We start from the raw sequence: 11595 nt of genomic DNA, 5'->3' as shown, positions 1-11595 counted from the left end.
ATCTTCTACTTATACTCAACAGTCTCCTATCAACACTTTTTAAATAGGAAACTACGTGTGACTGGATGACTGTAAGAATGTGCTGCTCATATTAACGTACTCAAAACTAAAGGCGTCATCCTTCTGACTGACAGGCTCAAATGATTCTTTACTACAGTCTCTACACAGAGCTAAAAAGTTAGACAGCCAAGGACTGGCCACACAAACAATCCATTCTCTGAGAAACTGCAGTCCACTGATAACAGAACTGGGGGGGGAAAAGACTATCTGAGGATCTAACAGTTCTGGGCATGGTTTAAAAACTGAACAAGCATTTGTTTATTTATTTATTTTTAGAGATTGTTCTTGATTTCTTACAAATATTTCCCTACTTGAGATTTCCATTTTTTGTGGATGCATAGAGTTTTTTTCTTCTTCTTCTTCTTCTTTATAAAATGGCCCAAAGATGAGTATTGGAAAGTGTGATGTGCTCTTGTGCCTATTTGCAGGCCAACTATAAATAGCCCAGGAGCCTACGCATGCTCATGTTTGATTGGAAATTGCAGTGCCTTAAGCCAGTGCTGTGGGCTATCTGTCAAAGGAAGGAATGAAACTTCTGTACGGTGAGTTAACTGTATAAAATAGACTGCTGAGTGTTGTTTATGTAACTGCTGGATAAGAGCGTGCAGAATTTGTAAAGTATATCTTAACTTGGCATATGTTGTCTTTTTAATGTAAAAAAAAAAAAATACATATATATATATATATATATATATATATGTTACAGATTTAATTTGTTTTCATTCATGTTTCCATTTGCTTTTTATGAACTTTGTTCTCTTTAAGTTTGAATTCATTTCTTGACAACAAAACAATATCTGGTGGAAAATGACTTCACGGAGGACAACAGCACGCTCCTCTAATGGGAATGGGAGGTCCAGTAATGGGGAAGATGTCAACGGGAGCAGCCGGCTTGGTGGTTGCAGCTACCTCTCTAATGTGAGGCCAGAAAACAGGTACAGAATCCAGACTAACTCAGCGTGCTGTCCTTCCACTCGAACCACCATGCAGTATGTATGATCCCAGCATAATATATCTATAATTCAGGCTTTTTACTAACCTGAGATGAGGATGTGTTGCCTGGTGTTTCTTTGTTTGTTGTTGCCATGGACAACAGGGTTTAAATAAACTGCTGATTAAGAACACAATCTCAGCTATGCACCATTGGCCCCTTTTCACACCAAGCATACATGACAGCGTCTGCATGGGAAGATTTGTTTATAGCACAAGTCAGTATTGCTCCTTAGGTCTTCTTTTTCAGTAATCTTGTGCAATATTTAATAGGAAGAAAAACAGCTGTTCTTTTTTTTGTGTGTGTGTACTGTTGACTTCAAGCCAGTAACAAAACCAACTGAAAATAAATAAAATGTAAAAAGTTATATTCGGTGAAGCATAGCAGTATCATTTAACTGTGCACTTATCTAACACTTTAGCAGTGAGAATTTCATTCATATATTCATATTTCATTCATCATAGCATTCTTCCACATGCTATAAAGATTCAAGAGCTTTAAATTGTTACATTTTCCAAGCAATTAATGTGAATTTGGGTTAAATGTACAGCAGCTTTACAACGCTGACTACAGCAGCGAAAGACCACAAGAAAGACTTTGTTTTATTTTTAAAACGAATACTTTGTGCTCTTTGTTTTAGTTGCTTCTAATTCAAAATCCACAACTTTTATTTTCATCCTTCTTAGCCAGTGACAGCAGATGTGGCTGCTATCACATGGCTTTGTTTTATTGTTGTTACTGAAATTAGTGCTTTAATCAGACTCAATATAAAGAATTTATTTGAGAGTTAAGGGGTGAAGAAAAACAATCCACATTGTATATTGACTTCAGTTCTTATGTCCATAATTTTATAAAATTTTGAGTTTGGACATTCTATTCAATGGCACAAAAAATAGTCAAGCCAACATTTATGGATAAAAACAATTACAATAAACAATTATCTCATTTTTATTTTTTTTAAAATGTTAAAAGAAATATGAATCCACATTAGCACATGACTGACCAGCTCCATTTTCTTGCACAGGAGCACACTCTGCAGTGTGATTGCCCATTTAACTGAAGAAACACAGCCCTCCTTTGAAATTACCCTGAAGTCAAAAGCTGTTTCCGAAAATTCCAACGTGAAGTTCTCCTGTGTGGTTACAGGTAAACGTTGCCTTCTCCATACATTTGAGTGACTGAACTGAATACTTCTAGAAATCATCAATTGGCAGCTTGCACGTCTGGAGAGTCACCATCAGTGCTGAAAGGCATATGAAGGTTTTAGAGCAACAAGAGTCTGGGTGCTAATTTGGCCTTCCTGCAGTCCAGACCTTTCAGCACTTGAAAACGTTTGGTACATCATGAAACAAAAAATACAACAAACAAGACCCAGGACATGTCTATGAAATTTGCAACTCATTGCATTCTGTTTTCATTTACATTTTCCATAAAGTTTTTGGAATTGTTGTTATAGAAATTCTTCAAAATTCCCTTATGGCCTGCTATTTTCCCCTTACACTGTTTTTTTTTATTTTAATTTTTTTATTAGGATACCCGGCCCCTCAGGTTACGTGGTATAAAGATGACATGCAGTTGGACAGATACTGTGGACTTCCTAAATATGAAATATTCCGCAATGGACAAAACCATTCCCTGCACATTTACAAGTATGTATATTTGAAAAAGCTGTTTGTTGATCACACACAACTTCTTCTAAAAAATCTTTTTTTTATTGTAAAGTAGTCCATAATATAAATAATAAGTAAAACTCTTAAATAATAGCTTTTCCAAATAAACTGTTTAATATGATGTTTTTAATTTCTAGGTGCACTGTAGAGGATGCAGCTATATATCAGGCCTCAGCAATCAACTGTAAAGGTATTGTGTCCTGCTCTGGGGTTCTGGAGGTGGGTGAGATGAACGAGTTCAAAATCCACCAGCGGTACTTTGCCAAGGTCAAACAGAAGGCTGAGAATAGACGCAGGGAAGCAGAAGGGAAAGAAAACCAGGAGCCGATACGAACCATCAGTCCCGACCGTACACTGAGGAAACGCCGTTCGACAATGGAGGCCTTTCTCAGCACGCCAAGCTCCATGGAGGATGAGGGCAACGAGGAGAACCAAACGACTGTTACTCTAGAGACTAAGGCCAGGTTACAGGAGGCCACTGGGGAGGAAGCTGAAGAAAAGCAAGTCCCAATCACTAATGGAGAAATGCCTGGTTTATCTAAGGGGCAGGCCATTAATGACAATGGCAATAAGGGTGAGACATGCATAAATGACTCCACCCAGAAGATTTTTACCACACACCAACCAAAACCTCCCTTTGTCAAGAAGAAGATTAAAATTTCCAACAATGCAAAGGTTGGAAAAGCAGATGCTCTGGGAGAGAGGGTGTCTGTGTCTGGGCAGAGAAGGCTGAAAGGTGAGGCGTCAGCCTCTGTAGCTCCAGCCTGTAAAGAGGCAGTCCGGACTCAGAGGAATTCAGCCGAGGTTATGGAAGTAGAGAACATTTCTAGTTCATCAGTTGCACATTCAGCAGTGACAAACGTGATAAAAGAAGATTTGAAATCAGCAGTACAGGTAGCAGTGCTTCCTCAAAGGCCTTCACAGGATGAAAAGATGTGTACAGAGTTAACAGTAATTTCACAGAAAGAACAGCTCACTGTCTCAGTGTCCCCTGCTGCTCTTACATTTTCAAGTCATCCTGGGTCAAGAACTGAAGGTGAAAATGCTGCCAAATATGAGAAGGAAGCTGGAAACAATGCTATAGAAGAAAGCTTGAAAATGCAAGAGCAAATCCCTTACATTACCTCAACACAGCCACAGTCAAGTGCTAGATCAACACTCCTAAGCATATTAAAAGAGGACTTTCATACAACAACCATGGATGTTGATTTGAAGTCAAACGCTTCAGCTGATGGATCTTTATCCCACAAACACAGTGAGTCAGTGGATGCATCTTGTGACAGTAGGACTGCTTTATCTCAGCGTCCATGTGAACAGGCTGGACACCAGCTGTCTGAGAAAGAAACAAGCCCCAGCCAAAATAAGGTGCCTGTGTCTCAAGTACCCCTGCCAAGTGAGGTGAGGGAACCTTTTTGCATGAGCTCATGAGTGTTTTGTGCTGCCAACACCAGTCCCATCAGTAACACAAGCATCCCAGAGTTATTTATAGCTTTTACAAGTATCTCCCGCTGGGTCACAAGAATTAAATGACGCACATGTTGACAGTTACAACAGGTATATTGATGTAGTGCATCTGATATTCTTTAAGTTTTAAGGTCTGAAAGTAAGCCTTTGCTAAAAGTTTAAGATTTAAATGTTAAATTGCTCTTGGTAATGTTATTATATGAACTAAGTAGACTACCAGACTGGGAATGGGAAGAGCTACATTCCCTTTATAAAATGTTTTTGCACAGACTAAATAGCTGAGCTATAACATATTATTCATTAAGCTAGATGTTTTGGCAGATGGATTTTCATTAGCTGTTTCCAAATGTTTCCTGTCAGATATCTCGCTGCCACCTGTAGCTTAATATCATTCAAAGTTGCATCAGTCTCCACCTACTGTTCTGAAGAAAAACAAAAAGAAGAGGCATCCTCTAAAAATGTAAATCATTCCTTTATATTGCAATTGAATGGTTGCTGTTGTGACAGATATTAATGCTAATTTGCTGCATTAAAAAAAAATCATTCTAGGCTGGGGCACAAAATTCTCACTGATTGTCAGTCTTTATATTGCTTATACAATCACACAAACTTCAGCTGCATAACTGAGCACTTACAACTGAGACAAACACACCGAATGGCTCAAGCACCACTTAAAATAAGTTGCGTTCCTTTCTGGCCAGTCTTACATGCAAAATAGCAGCCTTCATTTTGAACAGTCCCCCCATGTCAGACTTAGAAAGAGGGTAAGAGAAAAAAGCAGAAATAAAGAGTGATGCATAATTCTTTGACTGTATAGTGTATGATTTCAAAAGCTTGATATTTTACGCTAAAGGCTGTTTCCTGAGGCATAATATAGGTTAAAATACTGGCTTATATTGGGTCATATTATGGCTTATGTCGTCCATGATCCAAAAACATGTGACAATTAAAAGAAGTAATTCCACTCATAAGGAGACTTTAAGAATTGACAGTCAACAAACATGTTGTGTGCTATGCATAGGTTTTACTTTATTTACTATGTTTAATTCATATCACACTACTACTTAAACATTAGTGCAGTTTTCCAGTATATTGCAATAAAGTAGTCTATTGAATAATAAACAATATTTCCTAGCCTATATGTCACATCAAGAATCCAACTAAAACTAAAATTCACATTTGTTTGATACTATAACTTCACCTTTTCTCCAGTTTATAAATTTCCTTTTGCACTAAGGTCTTCCAGTTCCTTTCCCTGCTTGTTGCTGGCTACACTGTTGCTGTTTTTAAAAATTGCATGTGTTTATCCATGACCAGCATAGCCAGGGATAAGGGAATATGTATTTACAGCTTGGAAACCTGTGTTTGTATTATGTCCCAAGGTTACACAGGATCCCACAAAGATGATCTGGAATGATGCACCTGTCAGCCTTGAGCTACCAGCAGACCAGTGTATGGTCAGCTCGCGACAACAAAAGACTCCAGTAGAAAGGCCGACCATGACAGATGACATCCAAACCCCTTTTTTGCACAGTGGTTTTAAAACAGACGTTGACACAATGACGCAAGACACATGGGATCATTCCAGGGAATTAAATGAAGTCCTTTTTAAAAACGTGCAGAAGTCACCCCTTGAAAGGTCTATCGGTGGTGAGAGCACCTTAGGGTGTAATATTTCACTTAACATCCTGCAGAGCCAAGTTGATCCAACTATAAAAACCATTGAAGAGACAGAAATACAAGATGATAAGAAGGTAGAGGTCACTAAGTTGTTGGTACAGGATGACAGTGATGGCCCAAATGAGAAGATAGTTGAGATGGAAACTGAAACTGCTGCTGTGCATACGACTGAACAAACTAAAATAGAAAAGAGCAAAGATACAGGGATTAAAGACGCTCGAGGAATCATTGTAGGTGCACCTTATGAGGAAACTGAGCAGAATGAGGGCGTATCAAAAGTGGTGGAGAAATCTAGTTCAGACTCACAAAATTTGAAGGCAGATACATATGACACCTCTCCCTCTATCTTAACAAAAACAACAGAAAATGCAAACTCAGTGGGATACATCAAAGGCTTTCAAGAAATTTCAAAACCTGAAACAAAAATCATTTCTATTGCTGAACTTTTAAGATCGCAAATAAAAGCTCTAGACTCCACAGTAGTAAGTCCAGTGTCCGTCATACCATCCCATGCTAACTTACTACACAATCAGAGTACAGCAACAGGGGCATGCCAGGAATTAGTGCACGACAGAAATCTGGAGGTGAAAAAGTCAATGCCTGACAGAGAAAATAAGAAGGGTATTGATGAAACTCCCCCCACAACCATAAAGGCAACACTTATGGAGGTTTATCATCAGCTTTATAAAACTGACCAGGAGCGATCTAAGACTCAAAGTGCAACATCACCACCTGTTCAGGTTTTGCAAAAGCCTCTTTTGATCCCACCCATTGCTATTATTGACAGTGGCACAAATGACGTCATAACAGGACTTCCCAGAAGTGATGAAAAATATAATGAATGTGTCATGGACATTGGCCAGGAAACCCAACCATCAACTCTGGCTCATCCAAAAAATTCCTCTGTTGTTGTTTCCCAACAAACAACCCCAAAACAAAATTTTCCCTCTTTGACTTCTGAAGGTGAAATGACCGATAGACTTTTAAATCTATCTGGAACTGCCAGTCAGGAATCTGGGCCTCCACTTACAACGACAGATATGAAGAATGGTGTTCAAGAGCCACAAATTGCTATTTTGGAGCGTTCCAAAGATGAACCTGTTCAAGGCAAAGGCATGCAATTCATGCAGAAGTCAACTCCAGAAATTAAACTCAGCAGCACAAATGAAAGGGATTTGACAACCATTTCTGATCAGTGCAAAATGGAAGATCAGTATATAAATACAAGTTCTTTGCAGAGTACAGGAACGCTTCCTCCTGAAACCGGATCTAACACACCAGGGAATAATCGTCCACTTACTCAAAAGGAGAGTTATATGGTTAAGGAAGGTTTGACATCAGACTCCGTAGCAAATCAAACTGCTGAACTTAGTCCATTATTAAAGAAAAGAAATTGTGTTTCTCCCATCCCTTCTGCTACCCCACAAGAGCTGGCCTCTGGGGCTCGCCGCAAAATCCTAACACCCAAGGCCAAACCCGAAGAGGCCACAGAGACCACAGAGGCCACATCACCAACTGATAATCAAACTCTGAAAAAGGAGGCGTCTATGCAGAGCAGCAAACTTTCCACAACTTCTGTGACCTTCTCTACATCTCCAAGCCTGTTGCGACAGTCATCTCTACTTCAGCCCACTGGTGAGCAAACCTCTCTTCTAGAAAGGCGTTCGCCCCTCTTGAGCAGAAAGAAGATGGCACCAGAAACACCCAGCCAGGTGGCTGCTGATGAGATTCAAACTGAGGTGAAACCTGTAGAGAAGGACAAGCATAACCCATTCAAAGGTAAAGAAAAAATACAGCCTAAATGTTGATTGAAGGCCTCTTTATCAGAATATATTTGTGTGAGACAAAAGAAAATATTTTACTTTTGCATCACCTGGTGGGAATATTAAATCACTGTGGAAGATAGCACCATCCTGTTGGTCATCAGAGAGATATGATTCGCAACCTCTTTTACTTTATATTTTTGCTGTTTCTAAAGCCAGTGTTTACTTTGTATGATGATATCTCAAAGTAAAACATTACTCCAAAAAGCTGAAATGTGGCTCTACACAGATGATTTGGGAAATCATTTATATTTGCTGTATATAGGCTGCTTCTTATTTATGAGAACATATAAAACTGGACACATACACAAAAACTGAAAGTGTGTGTGTTTTCATCATATTTTCTCTTCTCTCCAGCTCCTCAAGTTATCCGTAAGATTAGGGCTGAGACTTTTGCAGATGCCTCAGGACACTTGAAACTGTGGTGCCAGTTTTTCAATGTTCTCAGTGACTCGACTATTCAGTGGTCCAAAAACGAGGTGGAGATTGCTCAGGTTAAAAGAAAGTAAGTTCTCAGAGTGACTTTTTTTTTTTTTTTTAAATATATTGAATTTTCTTAACATGTACTGTAGATTTAGGTCTTCTTGAACATTTTTATGTTATTTTGTGTTCGTATGTCTTCAAGAGCAGGGGATGAAGCTCAGGTCAATCTTGCCATTCTTCAGGCATCATGCAAAGACTCTGGTGTTTATGGATGCTCAATCACAAATGAATACGGGACAGATTCCACAGACACTCTGCTCAGTGCAGAGAGTATGTTCTATTTTAAAATAAATTTGGCATAGCAGAAATATATAATAATCACAGTTTTTTCTGTGCATTACTTGACCATAGCATGAGTGCTTTTCTGTCTTCGCTCTCACTGTTTTGCAGTTTTGACTGGGTTGTCCCTGCGTGAGGACCTTGGGGGTAAGATGACGTTTCACATGTTAAGATCGCTGTTTATTTTTCCTGTGCTTTTCTTTTCTGACTATCAACCTTATAATCTTGTGAATGCAGTTGGGGAGGAAATCGAAATGACACCCCTAATATTCAGCAAGGGCGTGGCTGATTCTGGTGTCTGGGGCAACAAATTCTTTGGCCGCATAATGATGAAGGAATCTCGTATTGGAGATGGCTGTTCTCATAAAGTCTGGAGGGCAAAAGTCATCTATGGCCTGGAGCCTGTGTTTGAATCTGGTAACACATGTATCATCAAAGTACGCAATCCCATCGCTTATGGAGGCAAAGAGGAAAGCTGCCTTATAGATAGAAACCTGGACATCATGAAGCAGGTACGTAAGGAAGGGCTGATGTAATTTATTCATGCCTTCATAACTATGTCACTTAATAAACAGCAGTTCCTGTATTAAAGTGAATCAGGTGTCATTCCTGCCACCCTTATAGGATTACTGTGGTACTAATCCAGCTGAGATTGAATAACTGGTGTAGGCAGAGCTGATGTTCATTGGCAATTCTCCAATGTTCTACATACAGGAGTGTAAAATTCAGAACATGGCTCGGGAATACTGTAAAATCTTTGCTGCAGAGACGAGAGTTATAGAAAACTTTGGGCCTTCTCTTGAGTGAGTACACTCTGCTTACTCTTAAGTTATAATCCTTTTGAATATCTATCTACACAACAGGACCATTAAGCATCTCTTACACTTATCTACACTCTGACAATCTTTGTTAAACAGGGTGATTCCAGTCTATTTGATGTACAGACCAGCAAACGCTGTCCCATATGCCACAGTGGAGACGGATCTCACAGGAGTGTATCAGAAATTCTCTGACCTGAACTCTACACACGGAATAGACGTGAGGACCGGCTCTGAAATGGAGCAGAAGTGCTGTGCCCTGCAGCACTGGATCTTTCAGTGGACCAGTGGAAATCTGGTATTCACTCGGCTGGAAGGTAGGCTCAGACATGAAGCCAGAGTAATGTTAAGTTTATGTTTTTACTGTAGTTGTTCCTACAGTTAGGAATATACCTATAGTTTGGGACAGACAATAACCAGAGGCCACCTTCTCCACTTATGTCCTGGTTTATCCCACCCCACACATTTACCAATGTGCAGCATACCAAAGATCCAGTGAGCATAGGAAGCTCAAAATTGGTTGAAGAATGACAGGCTTTTTTACTTTATTTGTGCTCACAATAGTGAAAAGGATATTTCAGTTTCAACATTTTAATTTAAAGAGTAGAAATAGTATTCCAGAGACTTTCAGGTCCAGTGTGCACCATTTATTTTATGTTGTTATGGAAAATATTTATGTTTTTCTTTCACATTTCTAAAGCTATTTAAATTGTATGTCTTTCAATCTGAATATATTATGTGAACAACTAATTTTGGTGTGTCATTTTGCAGGTGTTGACACTAAGATCACCAATGTTGAAATTTCAGTCAAATCCACGGGGTTAGTATTATTTGAATTGCGTCATTTCTGTAAATTATGCTGTGAAAACCTCATTTTACAGGTAATTTACATTTATACGACTCACGTCTGTTACATTCAGTTTTGCTCTGTGTTGTGTGTTGCTGCAGGCATCAAGGTTTATCTATCGAAGCGAATCCCAAAGTTTTTGAGCAGTTTATCTCACAACACAAGTGTAACTACTTTTGTGGTCTGCTTGGCCTGAGGTCACTGAAGGTTATGGACTCTTTACTGACGCCAACAAAGCCAAAGAGCTCCAGGAGTCCCTTACTTCAACGCAAGATGGCTGCAGGCTCCTCCAGTCCTCAGACTGGCAGGAAAGCTGCTGGTAGTCCCAGATTGTCCAGGAAGACTGAGCAAGAAGGAAGCAAGACCCCCACAAAACAGAAAGCTGGTGATGCTCCCAAAGCGATTTAGATGGAATAGAATAAATATCTCTTAATGAGACTTGAGATATCATATATATTCACAGAAAACCCAGGAAGAGCTGAAAGATAGAAGCCTACTGGCACCTCATTCAAAAGTATAAATCTTACACAAACAGAAAGATGTTTATTAATGCTATAACTATTTAATGTTAACAGCTACCATTCCTTGCCATTTAATGTGGACTGATGCATTCATCTACTGTAGTGAATCCTAGGGCTTAAGCTGTCATGTACTAAGAAGTACAGTGCTTCCTGACTTTATGCTCTATTAATCAAGTACCATAGGTCACAGATTGCGGATGCCTTTCTCAGGTCAGTGTATCCATACCACATGAATATGAGACACTTTGGACTGAAGTGGCATTGTGTTGTATGCTGTCTATGTGTGATTCTCAACTTAATTCTTTTGAAGTTAAATGTATGAAGTCACCAAGAAAAACTTAAGCAGGATGTGCATTAAGCCAATCACACAAAGCAGGTTTTTAAGGCTGGGAGTAATCAGCCAATTTTCTCTTTCAGGAATGTATCAAGCCAAATGTAGCTTCACGTGACACTGTTGTACAGTGACTAACGGTGCTGTGCGTTTATATTGTAACCAGACATGTTTACTTGCTATTGTAATTTGCACTGCATTTTTAGAAATTGCACATTTGAATGCAAGTGGCTGTACAATAAAAGAAATGATCTTGTATGTTCTGAGACAATGTCTTAGAGCAAAATGTGTCTTTTAAATTTGGAGTGTCTGTCTTACAAATTTGCCTATTATGGAGTGGGCTGAGTAATAAAAGCCATCCCACTCAATCTGCCATCAACTTTCCCTTATTATCATATATGTATTTTATCTAGAAAGATTAATAAGATATCATTTTAGTGACTCTTAGTTATCAAAGTGCACTGTGATATCTGTATCATCATAACATGCAATTTTCAATCTCAGCTTGGGAACAACTGCAAATTTCTTAAGACAGTTTTTAACATTTAAAACACTACAGCATTATTCTTCCTACCTAAAGCAGAAAATGTATAAAATCAGTGTACTTTGGTCATAGTAAACTCTTGTC

General features: G+C 38.9%; 1 protein-coding gene across 1 annotated transcript; it reads left to right on the top strand.

The window, feature by feature from the left end:
* Nucleotides 1-849: 849 nt before the first annotated feature.
* Nucleotides 850-11139, top strand: alpk3b (alpha-kinase 3b). Its single transcript, XM_030722027.1, has 13 exons — nucleotides 850-995; nucleotides 2076-2197; nucleotides 2583-2700; nucleotides 2859-4119; nucleotides 5568-7644; nucleotides 8046-8193; nucleotides 8314-8441; nucleotides 8562-8597; nucleotides 8688-8962; nucleotides 9165-9253; nucleotides 9368-9585; nucleotides 10040-10088; nucleotides 10217-11139. The coding sequence occupies exons 1-13, from the start codon at nucleotides 868-870 to the stop codon at nucleotides 10521-10523; spliced, it is 4956 nt and encodes a 1651-aa protein (XP_030577887.1). The 5' UTR covers nucleotides 850-867; the 3' UTR covers nucleotides 10524-11139.
* Nucleotides 11140-11595: the final 456 nt, after the last annotated feature.

Source organism: Archocentrus centrarchus, chromosome 3 (assembly GCF_007364275.1).
Source record: "Archocentrus centrarchus isolate MPI-CPG fArcCen1 chromosome 3, fArcCen1, whole genome shotgun sequence".
NCBI lineage: Eukaryota > Metazoa > Chordata > Actinopteri > Cichliformes > Cichlidae > Archocentrus > Archocentrus centrarchus.
The sequence above is the reverse complement of the archived record's forward strand: the minus strand, read 5'-3'. Positions and strand labels throughout refer to the sequence as shown.